General features: G+C 42.6%; 1 protein-coding gene across 1 annotated transcript in view; it reads right to left on the bottom strand.

The window, feature by feature from the left end:
* Positions 1-19,285, bottom strand: part of chd7 (chromodomain helicase DNA binding protein 7) — a 58,024-nt gene that overhangs the window by 2,713 nt on the left and 36,026 nt on the right. The window contains exons 10-37 of the mRNA XM_039677903.2: positions 18,996-19,133; positions 18,747-18,868; positions 18,365-18,608; positions 16,926-17,102; positions 14,377-14,520; positions 14,001-14,277; positions 13,650-13,860; positions 13,307-13,502; positions 12,936-13,103; positions 12,532-12,711; positions 12,259-12,369; positions 11,430-11,635; positions 9,384-9,583; positions 9,120-9,279; positions 7,432-7,521; positions 6,886-6,989; positions 5,420-5,549; positions 5,204-5,261; positions 5,042-5,102; positions 4,614-4,950; positions 4,315-4,523; positions 2,875-3,648; positions 2,377-2,534; positions 1,761-1,988; positions 1,211-1,615; positions 931-1,128; positions 669-809; positions 468-572 (exon numbers count right to left, since the gene is read on the bottom strand). Coding sequence (XP_039533837.2) covers positions 468-572; positions 669-809; positions 931-1,128; positions 1,211-1,615; positions 1,761-1,988; positions 2,377-2,534; positions 2,875-3,648; positions 4,315-4,523; positions 4,614-4,950; positions 5,042-5,102; positions 5,204-5,261; positions 5,420-5,549; positions 6,886-6,989; positions 7,432-7,521; positions 9,120-9,279; positions 9,384-9,583; positions 11,430-11,635; positions 12,259-12,369; positions 12,532-12,711; positions 12,936-13,103; positions 13,307-13,502; positions 13,650-13,860; positions 14,001-14,277; positions 14,377-14,520; positions 16,926-17,102; positions 18,365-18,608; positions 18,747-18,868; positions 18,996-19,133 — 5,532 coding nt within the window. The remainder of the gene's footprint in view (positions 1-467; positions 573-668; positions 810-930; positions 1,129-1,210; positions 1,616-1,760; positions 1,989-2,376; positions 2,535-2,874; positions 3,649-4,314; positions 4,524-4,613; positions 4,951-5,041; positions 5,103-5,203; positions 5,262-5,419; positions 5,550-6,885; positions 6,990-7,431; positions 7,522-9,119; positions 9,280-9,383; positions 9,584-11,429; positions 11,636-12,258; positions 12,370-12,531; positions 12,712-12,935; positions 13,104-13,306; positions 13,503-13,649; positions 13,861-14,000; positions 14,278-14,376; positions 14,521-16,925; positions 17,103-18,364; positions 18,609-18,746; positions 18,869-18,995; positions 19,134-19,285) is intronic.

A 19,285-nucleotide genomic window follows, 5' to 3' on the forward strand; every position in this document is an offset into this window, starting at 1 on the left:
TAAAATACAGGGTGCTTAAGTCAGGACAGCCCTATATTAAATTCCCATAGAGGCAGGAAGATTTTTAGTTTTTAAAAGCCAGTTATTTCATGGATCCAGGATAATATGCATCCTGATAAAGTTCTCTTGGACTTTGGAATTATAAAATAGCCCCACATCACCACATACCCTTCACCATACCTAAAGATTGGCATGAAGTACTTTTCATAAGATCATATCTCAATGCAAATCAAACCAGCTATTAGGCTAACTGAAATAACACCATGCCAATCTTTAGGTATGGTGAAGGGTATGTGGTGATGTGGGGATATTTTAATTCTTTGTTGAATATGAAGTTTGAAAAAAACAGCTTTTATTTGAAATGGATATCTTTATATCTTTTGTAACATGTATTTACTGTCACTTCTGTTCAATTTGATGAATCCTTGCTGAATAAAAATATAATTTTAGATCAAATCAAGACTCACCGATTGCTTCACAATATCCGTCCAGTCTGGGGCGATGGCAAATTCTGGATTTTCAATCAGCCAGCGTGGTAAATCCTTCATTGGAGGGGCCATGGCTCCACCCATCTGTAGTCATACAAGTTGTAAATGTTGCAGCAAGTGTAAAGTACATTTTGGGGGAAACTAAATGGATCCATTTCTAAAAAAAAAAATAATACTTGCCTTTCTTCCATTTCTAATGTTAACAACGGGGACTCTCTCCTCTCCGGTCAGCGTGTTAATGTCAATCTTGTTGGGATTGCGGCATCTGTGTCTTTTCTGTTTGGGCTTGGCGAACTGGGAGAGGAGGTGGTCCTCATTCTTCTGAAAAACAAAAACAAGAGAACTCTAAGATAAACAGCATACCACACAGGACATTCCTACATCGGTCAACATTCCTACATAGTTTTTTTTTTTTTTGGGTGGGACAAAGAATTGCACTCACTGGTACGTATCCAGGCACATCCATAGTGTAGGTGGGATGCTGTCTCAGCCATTCGCGTAGGTCCTTAGTGCTGGGACCATCTTCTCCCTGAAGATGGCTTCTCTCTTCTAGGCCTTCACCAGGGGCTTTCTGTGCAGGAGATGAAATGGGTCTGTGTGTCCGCCCATCTACAAAAGCTTTGGTCCCATCGGAATTTTCCTGTGGAAAAAACAACAACATGTCAATTTGATGCACAAAAACGGCATGACACCCCCCCATCACATCCTGACAGGATACGTACCACATTGAGAGGTCCTCTCTTGTTCCCCATAAAGAGCAGTTCCAACCCCTCCACATTTTTCCTGCGACCTCTTTTTCTCCGGTTGGGGAGTTCAGTGTCATGCAGAGAGCCGTTGGCCCTTGGTCTGGAGGAAGCGCCTGCTTGCAGCAGCTCCATCTGTGCTTTCAGGGCTGCGGAGGAGGCAATGGCTCCAGGGAAGGCAGAGGCGGAAGAAGAGGACGACACACCTTGCAGGGCTTTGGTCAGGTCTATGGCCTGTGTCTGGCCTTCTGTAGCATGGGACTCTCGTAGCTGTGCCACCATCTCCATCAGGTTCCGGCGCTTGGCAGCACGCTCTGCCTCAATCTCTACCTTCCTTCTCCTGCGTCTGCGCTGTCGAGGTACTGACAGGCTTAAAGTTTCATCCTGGACAAGAACATTGACAGAGCGTTTAATGAACATAACTCTTATCTATTGTATAATAAACAATGTTTACACTAAAGACAAAAAGTGCAGTGGCACCCACAGTGAGTCTCAGGGCGCAATAGGGCGGGTTATAACTGGGACTTGCCTTGTTGACCTGTGGTGACATGGTAAGGTCCTCACTGCCACTATAGCTCGTCTGACCCACCATTGAGAGATCACCAAGACTCCGCCTCTGCAGGGGGCTGTCCGTTGTCATGGAGCTGTAGCCAGGCAACAGGCCTGGAAAGTCAAAGAACTGCCTCCTGTTGAAAGGCCACTTGCCCTTCATGACCGCTTCACAGATGTTGTCCATACGATTGATCATTACCCTGTCCTGAAGTACAAACACAGAAGAGCAACACAAGTGTGAGCGAGCGTGTGCGTGTGTATGCATGCATAATGAACTAGGATACATAAAGGGCATCTCATTTTCTCCATTTCAGCTCTGGTTTCATGTCCCAAGGATTTTATAATGCAATTTTGCTCTATTATTAAAGGATAAAGCTTTGAAACTAGTACAGTCTTTTCACTAAGCATCATTGTAGTTCTCCTCACAGCTTTGGGCTTGGCTTCATTTACCTTCAAATCGCTTTTGGGACAAACAATATTACAACTTGCTAGAAGGGAAAACTAGATGTAATGCAAAAAAAAAAAAAAAAAAAAAATGTAATTGACAAAAAAGAAAAGAAAAGATTAGAAGAGGGAAAAATGGTTTGTCTAACCTTCGGCCAGAAAGAGAACAGTGAGCGTTCACTGAACATCTGAGAGGCTGGCGGCTCGACGTCATCAACACTAAAGCAGTCCCTGGTCTCATCGCGGGCAGTGCTCAAGGAGGCGTTACTCTCCTCGTCAAAATTCTTACTCTCGGAGGCGGCTCCAACTGCAAATCATAATGATCGTTCAATACAAACCAGACTGCAACAAAATTTCAGATCAAAATCTATGCTAAACGATAAATGAAAATTGATCTGTGTAAAAACTGCTTGAGCAGCCAACAGTTTCAACAAGTGAATTAAATTTGGGACAGAATAATCTTAGTTCAATCAATGAAATTACAAACTTGAGCTTCAAATTCCCAATAAAATAGGTATTCCTGAAAATAAAATTAGCCTAAACCTAGATTTAATAGTAAAAAATGTTTTGGGCATGTTTCTCAGATAGAAAAGTAACAAATGTAATTTTAATATAAAATAAAACATTAAATAATGCCTTATATTCACCTTCAGCTTGTGAAGATTTTTCTGATTTGTCATCCTCATCCATTTTTTCTTCCTCATCTTCTTCAGAGATTTTGTCAATAGGTACTTTAGTCTCAGTGTTCAAGGGAGGCTCACTCTCATCTTGAGTGATTTTATCCTCAGGGATAGGGAGTGTATCTGTGGACTCCTGGTCTATGGGCTTCTCCTTAGCCATACTATCCACAGGACAATCCAGCTCTACCTTGGTCTTAACCTCCATTGCATCTATCTCCTCCGTCTCCTCCTCCTTGGGCTCGTGCTTAAGACTCAAATCATTTGCTTCCTCCTCTTCCTTTTTAGGAGACAGGGCTTCAGATTTCTCTCCTTTGACCACCTCTAAGTTACTGTTTTCCACTTTGGGCACCATCATATCTCCATGCTCTTCCTTCACCTCATCATCTTTGAGCACGGTCAGAGGGGTGAGGGGTTCAGACATGATGGGCATTTCAGCACCCTTGCCCTGTGTGAACTTTCTATGGGCCTCCAAGAAGCTCAGCTCAGGGTCGTTAAGAATGTGGTAGTCAGTGCGGCTGACACCATGCTTTGCAGCACCTCGAAGGAGGTCTCGATCATGGCGCCCGGGCTCCCACCAGGCAGGGAGGTCGGGGCTGGGTTGGCATAGACTCAACCTCTCCTCCAGCAGAGGGTGTGGCAACACCTGCTCCCTGATCCGCCGCAGCAGCTCGATGCGATAGAGCGTCCGTGAAGCCCGCTCCTCTGTAATGGGGTCAATGATGAGAGTGGGGTCGGGCAATTCTGCAAGCAAAAAGACGATGTTCAGTTGAATACTCGAAAACGTGGGAAAAAAAAAGCAACAAATAATGCAATTACAATGAATTATTTTAAAAAAAGTAAACAATATTTTCATGGGATATAACTAAAATGGTGATTCTTTATATTTATACTATTTAGCATTAATGGATAAAAAAGATGAATTAAAATCTACAAACTAATCTAGGTAACATTAGTTAATATATAAAAAACAGAAAAAAACACTGAGGTATTTAACAGTATTAAAGTATTGGATTATGTCAAACGTAATCTAAATGTAAAATTAAGGGAAATGAACTGAACAATTAAATCTCCAATGCTGAAGGACAGCAATAAAATAAAATCAGTCTCATTAATATGGTTCATAGTATTGTAGGTCATTAATATTAATATGGTTCCAAAATATTGTGCATGTTTCTTCTGGTAGCATGGTTCAAGATGAAGGGATGAAGATGTATAAATAGAGGGAAAGAGAGCTACTAAAAAGGTAGAGGATGCAGATTAGGTTAGGGGGCACAATGAAGAACATGTTTGGGACTACACAACCAAAACAAAAAGCAGGAAAATCACAAAAAGAAAATAAATCTTTGAACACTTATTGCATTTAGCAATAGCACAAATTCACACTTTCAAAATACAGGAAAAGTTTACCGATCTCTGATTTAATCTGCATCCGGCACACACGCTTGCACATAGCCACAAAAGAGTAGTAATATTTTTCCAGGCTCTCATCAGTCTTCTTGTCCAGACGAGCAAAAGCACGGAATTGGGACCAGTCAAAGCACTGTCTGTGCACGTCATAAACCACACCGAATGTGGACACCACCCGGTAGAAATCAGCTTCTTCACGCCTTGTCCATCTGGAAAACAGATGTTGACAAATGGAAATGAGGTGATGCGTGAATAACGAAGAACTTTTTTCAAAATGTAAGATCTAAAAAGTAGCTCACCTCTGCCGTCGCTCTTTGAAATAAGCTGCTCCATCAGCCAGCAGGGCGGCGCTGTCAGGGATGTAAGGTGATCCCTTGGCCATGAAGGGCCCTCCTTCAGCCATGAAAGCCACTGCTCCCTCTGGAGCATAAGCTCCTCCCTCTGTTACCATGGCAAGGATGTCATCTCGTGGGCGGCGCCGGCGCCGGTCAGGTTTGGTCATGGCTTCTTGCCTTAGTTGCTCGCGCTTGTGAGTACGCTGATAGGCCGTGATGAGGCGGCGCAATCGGGCGGTAAGAGCCGAGGCTGGAGGCCAGTACAGATTACCTGCCTTCCCATTCTCACCAGGCTTAGGACCTAAGGGTGGACAAACAGACACCGATAGTGAGCACAGAGAAGAAAAAATAAAGTATGATGGGTAACACCTGTTCACTAGGGAAATAGATACCTTCTCCAGTCTCACCATCCATCCCTTCATCTTTATCATCCAGTGGAGAGTTTGTAAAATCCTGTGGACATGGCAAAGAAAAGTTATGCAATCTGATCTATTAACAATACTGATTTTAGATAACAGTATAATAGACAAGACTAATATACGTCGAAAACTCACATCCAGATCATCTTTGAAAGGCATCCGGAGTGGCTTGTACTCTGGGTCTTCATCCTCACTATTGTGAAAAAGAAAAAGGCTTTTAGAGTGGGAAAGAAAAAGAAAATCAGAAAAAAAGAAAGCAGGGTGATGGATAAAGAAAGAGGGAGAGAGCCAGAGAAAGAAAGAGCACGAGGAGTCCCTCTTGCTGGGGCTGTGATTTTGGGCCAAACTTACCCCTCGACACCATCTGCCATCATGTCCGCTCCCCTCTGCTCGGCAGCGATGGCCTTGGCATCAGGCATGCCCACCCTCTCCAGGAAACACAGGGTGGGGTCAGCACGCATTGAGTTATACTTCTCATAGCCTAGCAGAAGAAAAGAGAGCAGCGGCAACCATTAAAAAAACTGCATAATTACAGGGTGAGCTGGGGAGCTATTTCCCCTGGTGATGTAAAGGCAAAAGAAAAAAAAAAAGACTAGTGTCTCAAGTGTAGTTTGAAAACAAAATATATTTTTAAACATTTGTGTTTAAATATTGCAGGTGCCACAATAATTAGTAGTAAATAAATTGTGAACATATATACACACACACACTAAAAAAGTCCTGGGAAAATACAGAGGTCCCAAAAAAAACCCATACAAAATAAAATCAGGCTTAGCTAACACATTATGTGCAGCAATAGCCTTACAATTCATAAGTGAAATGCATTGAAAAACTACCAGAAGATTGAATCAAACCAAAATGATAGAAACAAAAGGAAAGCCAGAGGAAAATGCCCGTTGAAACTGTCCAAGCAGAACAGATTTGAGCCTGCAGATCCCTACAGTGCACAACAGGGGAGGGGATTGGCAGGCTGGACCCACTTCAGCTGAGCCGCTGATCAGACGGGGCTCAAGCACCCCCTCCCCCGCTAGAACATCACATTTCAATTAGGATTTATGCGGTGACACATTGTTCCTAACTGCCGCCGCGCCCCGAGCCAAACTGTAATCATGAGGGGGTTTATAGGCCATCACTCTTTCCTCTGCAGGCCAGGCCTGCCACCTCTTCTCTCCCCGTTTCCTCCCCGGACCTCCCTACTGAATTGGGATTATGATTAAGAACAGGCAGCCTGTGTTATATACACGCTCCTGTGTGTATGTGTGCGTATGGAGGCCAGCTGAGTTAACGAGGTAGCACAGCGCACCGGGGGAGACTGGAGAGAGAGAGCTCTCTGTACACACATTCAGGAAAAAGACCAATCTGAGAGAAGCTTAAAAGCCCCTCACATCAAGATTAATATCGGTGGTGAGAGCAGAAGACACTATTAAATAAAGAGACTATTACCACACTTTATACAATTATAAGTCAGCAGTTGAGAAACTCTAAATGCTGCTTTTGGCCCCTTTCCCCTTAAAAGATAAATTGTGACAGCTGTGTAGCTTCACAAAAGAAAACAATCATGACCCAAACAGGGAATTTAGCAGGCTCTCCCAGAACACTTCTTGGGTCAATGTTAATAAAATGTGCTGAGGGGTGCCTGTTGCCTCTGATAGATTAGATCGCAGCTTTTTCCCCCATCCATTTTCCCAGCCACCCTCAATCAAGTACAGGATCGGCTATTCGGAAAACATCACTAATCAATCTTATAATAGCTCAACATTAGCAATTATTGTCGCCTGTCACTGCAAAAGCAGCAGCCGTGAGGAGGTGGAGCTTACCATGCTTATAGACGCCGATGAGGAGGGACTTGTCAGCATCGAGATCCCACCAATCAGTGGGTACGTCGGCTTGGAAGGGTTGTGGGATCCAGATATCCAACTCACTATAAACGAAAGACAAACCAACACAGGAAAGAGTGATTAAAACCAGGAGATGGCCGCAGTGGCATATAATCTAATGAGAGCGGCATTAATGTCTATCTGGAGACATCTGGTAGGAAACACAAGCATTAGCAAGCCACATCTCATTTAGGCCCATTTCTCATCTTGTTTATTTAGGGCCAACCTGATTACGGCCGGAGATCTGAGCTGCTCGCTTATCTCACCCTGTGCACTTGCGAGCCCCTCGCAGTCATTAGAGCTTCAGTCGAGTCCTTGAGATCATCAACATGGCGAGCACGTTTGCACATTATAAATGCATGCACATCTGGGTGGGGGTGTTGTCAGAAAGGGGGAAGAGGAGGAGGAGGAGGAGAAAGTGATGGAGGGAGAGGAGAGATAACAGCAGGCAGGATTCAGTGGAAGGGAATGGAGAGAGATGCCAACCTTGAATCTGTTCCCTCCAGGATTCTGTCTGCCTGGTCTCCTATGACTTCTTGTCGCAGATAGTACAGCATGCGGACCCGCAGCAGCACTCTGTCGGAGATAGAGCGAGGATAAAAAGGGCAGGAGAGAAGAAAAAAAAAAAACAAAAAAACATGAGTTGGGGGTTAATGGAGTGTGCCGTAGATTGAAAGGAAGGGAAAAGGGACAAAAGAAGGAGAGAAGGCAGAAAACAAAAGAGAGAGTAAGTTTGGCCAGCTCCGAGCTGTGCCAGCAGCAGTAGCAGCGGCAGCAGCAGCTCTTTGGCATGTGCCACGGCTCATCCATCATGCTGCCAGGGCTGATTAGCCACGCTGTGCGGCAGCCTCCACGCCTGACAGATGGCTGCACATAATCACCTCTGTGTGTGCCGCCTTTCACCCGCTTCCAACAGGTCTGCCTGGCACCTGGCCTGGCACCGCGCCGCTGCGCTTGGGGAGCCGCCGGTACCCACCCTTTCCCCCCTCCCCCACGCATATGCACTCCAGCACCTTCATCCTCTCGTTTTAATTTCCTTCCTAATGCTGTTAGGGAAGTTGGGGAGGTGCTAACGGGACGCCTCCAAAGTAAAGAGGCAGAAGTTTGCAGTGTGGCGAGCAGATGGTTGGCGGTCTAAGCACCTCGCATTTATCGTCTCGTAACGTTTCCTCAGCTGTTGCTCTGTTCCTCTTCTCTGGATGCACATCAGAGCCAGCAGTGTAAACCGTGTTTTCCTTTCTCCCTCTTTGCTGTCACTGACTAGTGTTAGGCAGGACACAACAATGCTGGCCCGGCAACAGAAATTATTTATCAAATGAAACCAGAGAGGCCTCAAAACACAAAAGATGCAAGTCGGTGACAAAGGGCTTAACGGACATGTGGTGCAAGAGGCAAAATCAATTATTGAGTGATCTTCAAATCTTTAATTTTAGTGAAGAAAATTTCTCATGGCCTGTCATTCATTATTTCAGTCATTTGGCAGAAGCCTTTGCCAGAAAGATGGGACTTTTTTTTTTTTTTTTGCCAGATTACATTACAGCTGGCCATTTTTTAACTGACATTCATTAGTCAAAGCTAAAGTATGGAGGAGCCAAGCAACTTAATGAAACATCTGCACCACAAGGGAACAGCGCTAACTCGTTTTTGGACATGTTAAACTAATTCACAAGTTTGCTTCGATTACTTTTTCCAGGTTGAAAAGCTTTTCACAAGTCTTCAAATACACCTGCTTCTAAGGATATCAGGCTTGAAAATCAAAAAGGTTACTTTCAAAAAAACAAAAACAAAAAAAAACAAAAAAAACAGCAGAAAAACTTTTCATATTTCATGGCCAAATTTTACAAACATTGCTGGCAAGATTTCTATTTATATGTCGGGTACAAATCATTGTAAATAGACCTAAATTATACTAATTATATTATACGTTATACAATGTCTCAAAGACCCTCAATGGGGTGAATAATATTATCATGTTCACCTAGAACTTTACAATGTAATTGGCTGTATGTTGCACTTTAGAATAGTGGGAAACAAGGGGGAAATATAATGGATTAAATTATAAAATAAATATACATACACACAACTTTAATTTCACTGATTTTTCCAGGTTTCCCTAGACCATACACCTGGGAAACTTTTACTGAAAGTTTCTGTAAAGGTAGGGAATGACATACTTGTTGCAGTGGTGTTTCAGGTGTCTCTTATAACTATCCTCTTGAAGGAGGATGTCAGGATTACAGTCAGCAAGCCAGTCAGCCTTTGGCATGTGAGTTTGAGCAGCCTGCGGCTTCCCCTTCTTCCCTTTACGGCCCCGGGGCACAGGAGCAGACAGACCTGAAACCACAAAAAAAAATGCCATCATTTAACATGTTAAGAGGTAAATGCAAAAAAGCTCACAGAAGAAAAGAAATGCCATTCCAAAAGTTGTAGTGTCCTACCAGAGTGGTTGGTCAGTGTGCGGCTCTGACCATCCTCGGTAGGGGTTATGAGGTCCCAAATGAAGCTCTTGATGTTCTCGTCTCCACGGTAGTGGAGAAGACAGTAGGCCAGGAGGGCTCGGCAGATGGTCTCTACGTCTCGCTCCCTTAGCGGACGTTTAAAGCGTCCATGGGACAGGATGTCACCCCAGCGGCCCCAGCTACGCACAAAAGAAGAGAATTTAGCCAGGGCTCAAGCCTTTTTGAACTAGAGTTGTTCAATTTTGGAAAGAAGCACAAAAATGTCACTGACAAAGCTTGTTAACAAATCACAAAGTGAATTTTTACTGTCTAAAAAAACTCAGTGTCAAGACCATTTAAAAATAGTGTTAATCCATAGTATTGTAGCATTTCTCACAAACTGGAGAAGGTGGGACACCACCACTGTCAAGCTGGCATGGTGCACGACCATGAGGAGACCCAATGCCCTTGTTATTTGATGGAGTACTCTCCATCAAATAACAAGCACTCTCTAAGCAGAGGCCTAAAGGGATTTTTGGGAAGATAGAGGGGGAAAGGTCTGATTTCACAACCCTACCCTGCTTTAATATAAAAAAATTAAAAAAAAAAAACCTTCAGAAAAGACAAAGCTCTCAGACTTGATGGATCTAATTTGCCATATAGCCCAGGGGTCTAGACGCGTCTGACCGAAAAGGGGAAAAAAAAAAAAAAAGATACTGGTCAGACATGGTGTGTGCAGCCAGCCATGATTAGTGCTGAGTGCACTGAGGCCTGGCGCTTAATTAACTGTGTGCGTTAGATAGCGCCGTGTCTGCCACTGCCCCGGGACAAGCAAGCGTGACAAACTCGGCCACTGCACTGGTGGGCTGTGAGCTACCAGATATTCTCATTCCAAATGGAAAACAAGACGAGACAGGGGAATTTGGATGGCAATAAAACAAAGCTGAAAGCTGAATATCCCATTTCATGGCACTGGGATGGACTTGGTTTCTATGATGAGTTACAATTGAGAGAAATGGAAATCAATTAATGAGGGACATGAACTGAAAAAGTTAGATACCTGCAATAATTTTAAAGGGTTAGTTCACCCAAAAATGAAAATTAAGTCATTAATTACTCACCCCCATGCTGTACCAACCCCGTAAGACCTTCGTTCGTCTTCGGAACACAAATGAAGATATTTTTGATTAAATTTGAGAGCTGTATAACTACCACATTGGCTCCTAAAGGACTGCCTCTTGACGGCCCAGAAAGTCAATGAAGAAAATGTTTAAATATCCCAAGTGACTACCGTGGCTCAACTATATGTTTATCAAGCGACGCGAATACTTTTTGTGCGAAAAAACAAACAAAAATAACGAGTTTATTCGACTATTTCTTTTCTTCCTTGTAGGCCAGAACGAGACTTCCTTAGATTTCCACGACGCATGCGCGAGAATTGCGATCTGAAGTAGTGTAAGCTGGTGCAAATCTCGCGCATGCGTCGTGGAAATCTAAGGAAGTCTCGTTCTGGCCTACAAGGAAGAAAAGAAATAGTCGAATAAACTCGTTATTTTTGTTTGTTTTTTCGCACAAAAAGTATTCGCGTCGCTTGATAAACATATAGTTGAGCCACGGTAGTCACTTGGGATATTTAAACATTTTCTTCATTGACTTTCTGGGCCGTCAAGAGGCAGTCCTTTAGGAGCCAATGTGGTAGTTATACAGCTCTCAAATTTAATCAAAAATATCTTCATTTGTCTTCCGAAGACGAACGAAGGTCTTACGGGGTTGGTACAGCATGGGGGTGAGTAATTAATGACTTAATTTTCATTTTTGGGTGAACTAACCCTTTAACTTGGAAAAAAAAAAGATTGCTCTACAGAGTCATGTATAGATGATTGAGCAAAACACGTCTGCTAAATGGCAACTAATTACAAGGAAGCCCCAAGGGACTGTTTAAGTGCAATATGTTGATATAGCACAATTGTGATCTCAATAGCAGAGTACAAAGATGTTAAAACCAACAAAAATGCTTAAAGATGACAATTTCCAAACTGTTCTCACCCATACACCAGAAGATTCTTCTCCACTCTAAAGCACTCACTGCGGGGGTACCCCTGTGTTCGGTCCTGGGGCCTCCGCGGTTTCTGAAGGGGCTTGTCTTCAGAGTCACTCTCAAGTTCTGAATACTCCATCAAATCATCCTCCTTCATAGAACTGTAGTGACGAGTCTGCTTCCGGACCCGAGGAGTGTCAATCACCAGATTATTCTGACAAGAGATATGATCTAGGGTAAGAGCACTCCCTCAAGTGTTTAAGAAAGCAGCATGGTATAAGTGATTGCTAGATGGCAAAATGGAAGACCCCTAATCATGGACATATGCAGAAAACGAGATAAAGCACCTTTCTAAGACGTAACATGACATTTCTCTGCTGGCAGATTAAAGATGCTTAGCGCCTACAATTCTCTTGAGTGCAAAGAACAGTGGTAATTACAGAAAATGCTTCCCATGGCCAAATTTAAACAATTTCGCCTTTGGGCAATTACGGCTACATTCCACGCATTGCTAGCCTGGGGAAATCAGCCTTATTAATTATGCCAAGATAGTATATTTATGAGGAGTGACATGACCAAGTGTGGTGGAAACTACCCAGATTTGAATTCACACCATCTTCAGTTAATTGTCAAATAGAATTATGAATATGATAACTGTCAAAAGCTGCTAATTCATGACCCTAGCATTAATGAAACGATGAATAGTCAGCCGTAAGTGCTCCACACATGACTACACAAGAGTGTGCGACAGATTAATGCCTCACTTTCATTCAACATCATCTGTGAGGCATTTCACAATACAAGAGAGCTCCTTTCCTTCGTTGATTTGCATCTTACCCTGCCATTGATCACATCCAGGTCCAGCTCTGCTTTCTTTGCCCATTTCTGCCAGAAATCTGGGTCCTCCAGAGAAATGTCGGTTCTGTTCCCAGAGGCCACAAAACTTGCCTGAAAAATGAATGTAAATGGTCAGACACACTTACTCTTTTGGCACTATTTTAAGAGCAGGATGAAATGGTAGAAAGCATATATACTTGTAATTAAACAATAGCATTGATGGGTGGGTTTCAGCCTTAGCAAAAAAAAAAAAAAAAAAAAAAAAGTCATCACCTTAGCAAATGTTGAGCCTTTGCCTTCTGATTCAATGGTAATGGTCTGTGTGCGTCTCTGCAAAATCTGATCAATGTCTTCTTCACAGAACTTTGATCCCTCGTCCTCTTCATCCATTAGAGCTCCATAAGCTCCTTTACGTAGGAGGTCCTCTACCTCCTTTTTAGAGAGCTGCTGAACCTTAAAAAAAAAAGAGAGAAGAAAGAAAACCAAATGAATCAACTTCACAAAATACAATCTCAATAAATTCTCTATTTTCACCTTGGGTATTTTATGGAATGGACTAATTTAGGTAGACGTTAAAAAAAGAAAATCAGTCTCATCAGAATGTTTGATTAATGAACCTTGTGGAATATTGTTTCAGTGAAACACCACAAGATGGTGGCGCTGTGTGCAATTCATACCCCGTTGGCAGCATTCTCCCTCCCGCTCATGGACTGAAGCACCGCCTTGTCTAGTCCTAACTTCAAACTGGCCTTGTCAAACATTTCTCTTTCGTAGGAGTTTCTGGTGATCAGGCGGTAAATCTTCACAGCCTTGCTCTGTCCTATCCTGTGGCATCGAGCCTGAGCCTGAAGGCAACAGCACATAACGGTCACACACCACCTCTAAAGACTCGCACACACATCCAAGAAAACTGCTAAGGTTGCATAATGTGAGAGCGCACTTCCAGCTGAGTTACTAACTGGAATGCAGCTTTAAGATTCTGTGTGAAATAAAATGGCTTCCAATGAAGGTCCAGCATGGACCATTTTTACATGCATACCATGCTTACCTGTAAGTCATTCTGAGGGTTCCAGTCGGAGTCAAATATAATGCACGTATCAGCTGCAGTTAAGTTAATACCCAAGCCTCCAGCCCTGGTGCACAGCAGGAACACAAAACGGTCAGATTCTGGTCGTGAGAAGCGGTCAATAGCTGCCTGGCGTAGATTTCCTCGAACTCTGCCGTCTATACGCTCATATGGATACCTAGATTGCAGGAAATTGAGCATATATTAACTATAGATTTTTGTTGGTTGATTGCATTTCTTAAGTATTTTTTTGACACGAGATTTCATATTAAATTAGTAATTGTTTCTCAATTTATTGGCAGTGGCGTGGGCTCAGACATCCTACCGTCTCTGGATGAGGTAGTCCTCCAGGATGTCCAGACAGCGCACCATCTGGGAAAAGATGAGCACACGGTGACCCCCAGCCTTCAGTTTGGGGAGCAGCTTGTCGATCAGCACCAGTTTTCCTGCAGCCTGGACCATGGCCTGGAGGTGGAACTCAGGGTAATCTAAGGGGTGACTCTCCCTGAACTCCTCCATTATCTTCTCCTCGGCTCCTACAGACAGAGAAAAGAAAATGCAATTTAAGTCTGGCTGACTGGAGAAATGTTTATACAGTTTAAGCAAACACCATTAGCAAATAAAACTGTTTTCATCTCACATGTAGTTTAATGTGAGATCTGATATTGTTGCTCACCATTAATGAGGTAGGGGTGATTACAGCACTTTCTCAGCTCCATCATGGTGTTCAGCAAGTTGGGAACATTGGATCCTCCTCCACCTCCGCTGCCACCTCCTCCACTCTTGGAAAGGAAGGCAAAGTTTTTCTCCAAGATGGCACGGTAGTATTTCTTCTGCACATTGGTCAGTTCCACTTCAATGATGGTCTCCTCTTTCGGTGCAAGATTCTTCTCTACATCCTCCTTCAGTCGGCGCAGCATCATGGGCTTCAGAATGCCCTGCAGCTTTTGCACCTGAAACAAGGAAATTACATCCATTAGAAAACATCCAGGCATCTCTGAAACGTTTCACACACCAAGTACAGTGGTTTAACAAGTGCTGATATTCCATACCTGCTCTTCTGTTTTCAGATCTCCAAACTCCAGCATGAAGGTGGACTCTGAAGGAAACCTATCTGGCTCCAGGAAATTAAGGAGACTGAAGAGTTCCTCCACTGTGTTTTGCAGTGGGGTCCCAGTCAGCAGGACTTTGTGTTCCTATGGAAGATAAGAGAGTCTTGTTAAAGGTGCAGTGTATAGATTTTAGCTGCATCTAGCAGTTTGGTTGCGAGCTGCACTAATGGCTGAGCCCACAGCTCACCCCTCCCTTTCAAGCTACGGGACACTTGCTTTTACTTGCTAAAACGGGACAAATATATTGACGTCTGAGACAGCAGAGAGTAGCCAGAGTAAGCCAAGTTTCTGTACCACAGTCCATTATAAACCACATCATGGATAGTTTACAAAGCCATAGTCAGGTGAGGATCAAGGGTCTTAATTAGGGATGTCCCGATACCACTTTTTCACTTCCGATACCGATGCCGCACCTTTGGCTTTTGCCGATACCGATATTAGTCCGATATTTTTTTTTTCGTGGTCCGACGTGCCGTATACGGCCCACAGGGTGGTTTATAGGTTTAACTTTGTGAAAGACAAAACAAAACAAACACAAAAGTAAACATAATACATATCTTTGGAAAGCTGAGAAACTCGTGATTCGAACGACGTAAACCATTTTAAGATACAATCAACACAGCGGGCACAATCTGTCTCTTTGTCAGACCACCAACAGCCAAAACAAACCAACACAAACTGGAAGAAACTCACCATTAGCCATCTGTTAGTCCACATTCCAACAAAAATGGTTTGGTTTCACTGTAAAGCGTCCATACAATCCAATTTGAAGAAGTTTTTAGTCCAAAACAATTGTATATATGAATAAACATCCATGGAATGTAAATAGTAGCATTTCGCGTTAGCCGACAACGCTATCACAACTTCGACGCACTAATGCTACGTTCACACCGGACGCGAATAGGGCGTCAGGCGCGAATGATTTCAATGTTAAGTCAATGCAAGAAAAATTCCTGCGGCGCGAATGAGGCGTGGAGCGCGGCGCGGAAGACGCGAATACGCCTCATTCGCGCGTCAAGTTGGCTGAACTTTGGCGTGAATTCGCGCCGCGTTAACCAATCAGGAGCCTAGCTGCTTGCTCACGTGGTGAAGTGTCTGGATGCTTCAATAAATTATTTTGTTAATATGACTAAATGCATGGTGGGATTATGCACAACAAAGCAAATGTTTCATCACTTAAAACATTATTTCTATATGGAGACATGTTCATTTTGTATTGAATGTTATTCATTCCATATCTAGAAATAGTATTATGTTGTAAAGACAATCAACATATGTGCATAAATTCGTGTCTGGACGTGAGAGAGAGAAAAAAAATCACAGGACAGGTTAATAACTTTTGAAGGCTGGCTCTATTTATTATCAAAACAAAAATAAATGACAGCTAGATTAGATGGATGAGGGGCCGGGCGAGGGTGATCCTCGCTCAGATGCGGGACAACAGGTCATCAAACTGGGCGCGTGACAGGCGGAAGTACCGCTGACAGCGGCCGTCATCCAGCGCAGCTCCTGGAGCGAGCAAATGGTGAAACTCGCCAAACGGTTCGGCTCCGAAGGGTCCGGTGGACACAAATATACGGCGACGATGATCCCCACGCCGCTGTTCTGCTATCCAGAGTAAATACAGAGCGGTAACTCTCTTGATGAATGCTCGGTCGACATAAAAACAATGACCGCCAACGGATTTTGATTCTGACGCGCGTCACGCGCGTAAATTTCGCTTCAAACTTTACGCGCGCCAGTTTCGCTCTTGACACGCAAAGCGAGAGTGATTCTCTGCGCGCGTGTGCGTAAACACAACAATCATCACGTGACAGGCTGCGCCGCTAAACTGGATATCGCTCATATTTTTTTCTCCCCTCCGATCTCCGATCTAGCGTTCTGGGCCGGTATCGGCGCGATATCGATGCCGTGGATCGGATCGGGACATCCCTAGTCTTAATATATAATATAATTATAGTAATAATATTTTTTATTTTTTCTCTGGTTTTGAAAACCCTTCGCAATTGCTTCACAGATCAACTTGTCGACCGCGATCGACGGGTTGGTGACTCCTGTAACGCTGCCGTTTTGCGTTCAAGAGTACTAATTAGCTGATTGTCAATGGCATAACACAGCGAGGGAGAACTAAGTAACATGAAACAATCCAAAAACATATTTTACACCACTGACAAGGATAAAGTCACTACTCACGTTCTCTTAATTATAATAGGGAAATGTACATTGTTGTTAAATATAGTTCAATAAATAATGCTACATGATAAATAGAAGGCTTCAAATAGACCCTGTAATCGGATACAAAAATCCCCCAAAATCCTGATGAGAGCATGCCTAAATGTAGTGATCTGAAATTTGTTACACCCCTAATATTTACAGATTTTCAGCACCATGGGAACGCTGCATCTGGTAAAAGTTAAAGCTATAGCTGTATTTACAGCAGGTTTTTTTCAGAAAAAATAAGTTTTTTAGGTGGAAGTGGAAGCACTAACCATGTCCATCATTTTTAGGCCCTCAAGAAGTTTGCAGTTCCTGTTCTTCAGTCTATGAGCCTCATCAATGATCACACAGCGCCACGGCACACTCCGTAGCTCGGGGCAGTCTGTCAGGATCATCTCAAACGTGGTGATGATTGCATGGAATTTGTAGGCTCCCTTTATTACACGACCCTGCAGAAAAAGAGATTTTGGTTACATTGGAGGGCTCTTGAATGCACAACCTTTTGAATAGTTCTGCAGAAATCTTTTGAAACATTAGCATCAATAACTTAAATCGATGTTTTCCATTCTTTTTTCAGTCATGGCACCCTTTGAAAGTTTCCAAACATTTGTGGCACCCTAAACTGGAGTTTTCATGATACCACTTTGATACCTTGAAATGTATACCTTTTTTGTCCATCAATTGAAAGTCTAGGAATCAGTAATTTCTTGACGACATTTAATTAAGGCTTTTATTCATATATAAACATTCACTCACTCAGTGAAATTGGGATTATTTTGTTAAAACTGCACAAAATAGCTTGTTTTTTAAATATAAGCTTGGAAAATATTTTATAATGTAGTATATTTCACAGTCAATCTCCAAATGAATGTAGAAACAAAGACAGTTTATTTTAAATTGTTTAAATGGCATCTTTTTATGAATGAAGGCCAGTATCACTGCTGGTGATGTCTTAAAATGATTTTATTTTCAATTTTAAATATTATCGCCATTACAGTATAATTGAAAGATAACAATTTTTTTAACATTAGGCTTAAAAAAATAATATTTTAAGTTCACTTAAATTAAAAGTTAATCACATAAACCCATAATAAATGTATTTCACCTGCGCCCTTCCTACCTGTATAACAGGTAGGACATATACAAAAAATTAAAAAATATTAAAGTTAAAATAAATATAAAATAATAATATAAAGTTATCAAGACAGACTTCTTGATAACTGCATAAATTGTAAATTATATAGATAAGCTACAAGTGCTCTTTAGTCAAGAGCAGCGAGTAATTTTCTGTTACTGTCCATGTTCTTTGATTCTGCTGTCACTGCTGCATGTGGATCACACACGTTGTGACTCACAAAAAAAAAAAAAGATGCTGCGATAATTGTTTTAAATATATTTAACACGTTGAATTGAAAAACATTTTCAAAAAAACAAAACAACAGGAATGAAATCATGCGCAACCCCCGCATGATCGCCAAAAACTTACAATTCGCATTTTTATTATACATTTTTGTGCGTTATTTCTAACTCGAGATATTCGAGATTGATGGTACACATGTTTTTTTTTTTTTTTTTTAGGGAGTGCATAGCAATTAAAAATTTTGCACATGGCACCCCTGTACTCTGCAGACAGCACCCCAGTTGGGAAACACTGAATTAAATGCAATAAAATTATCTATGCATTTCAAATGAAAAAGGAAGCATTATGTACCTGTGTGTCTCTGTAGTACATCTCATAAGCCTGAATAGTCTTTCGGCTTGCCTGGCTACCATGATAGACCACTACGTTTAGCTCAGTCCATGTCCTGAACTCCCTTTCCCAGTTTGGAATGGTGGAAAGAGGAGCAATCACCAAGTAAGGACCGTGGATTCCCTTCAGGTATATCTCATAGAGGAATGTGATGGACTGTATTGTTTTGCCAAGGCCCATTTCATCAGCTAAAATACAGTTCCGTCTGAGAGAGAAACAAAAAAAGTGTTCATGCAGCGGCAGCAATTCATGACATTCGGGCATTTAAATAGCTTGAAAAATGCACTTCAGTCCATTTGTGAGTAAGCAGCGCAGTTTGACGGCTGGGTAATTGCATACATACGTGTTGTACCAGTTGAAGAGCAGCCAGTTGACTCCCTCCAGCTGGTATTCCCTGAGCGCATTGCCGTTTTTATATTCTCTGGAACTCTCGGATTTCTGCCAGTCACTGGTAGGAGGTCGCTCCTGTTTCAAATAAAACAATTCCCGTTAGTGGTTTCCATGCAACCGCAAGAACGTGGCCCTCTCTCCTCACTAGCTCAGCACTCCAAAGTAAAAATAAAGAGAGGGTTAGAGGACTGCCAGCTCTTACCACACGCTTTGGCTCTGGCTCACGTGCCATCACTCTCTCGAAGTCCTCAATCTTCCCTTGGTCAATGTCTGCTTTTAACTCCCACGTGCTGTCCTCATAAGGCAAGGAGCACCACTTTACCAGGTACAAAGTTACAGGCTGCAGGAACACACATCAACAAAACAGTTTTCCAAAAGAGGGTTCTCACATCTTTCTAAAATGTCTAGGGGTGGCTCTCGTAAGAGCTTTAATCAAGGTTAGCCATGTGTTGAAAGAGAACTTTAAGCAAATGGATGAGACAAACAAGTCAT

Source organism: Pimephales promelas, chromosome 5 (genome assembly GCF_988280905.1).
Source record: "Pimephales promelas chromosome 5, fPimPro1.hap1.1, whole genome shotgun sequence".
Taxonomy (NCBI): domain Eukaryota; kingdom Metazoa; phylum Chordata; class Actinopteri; order Cypriniformes; family Leuciscidae; genus Pimephales; species Pimephales promelas.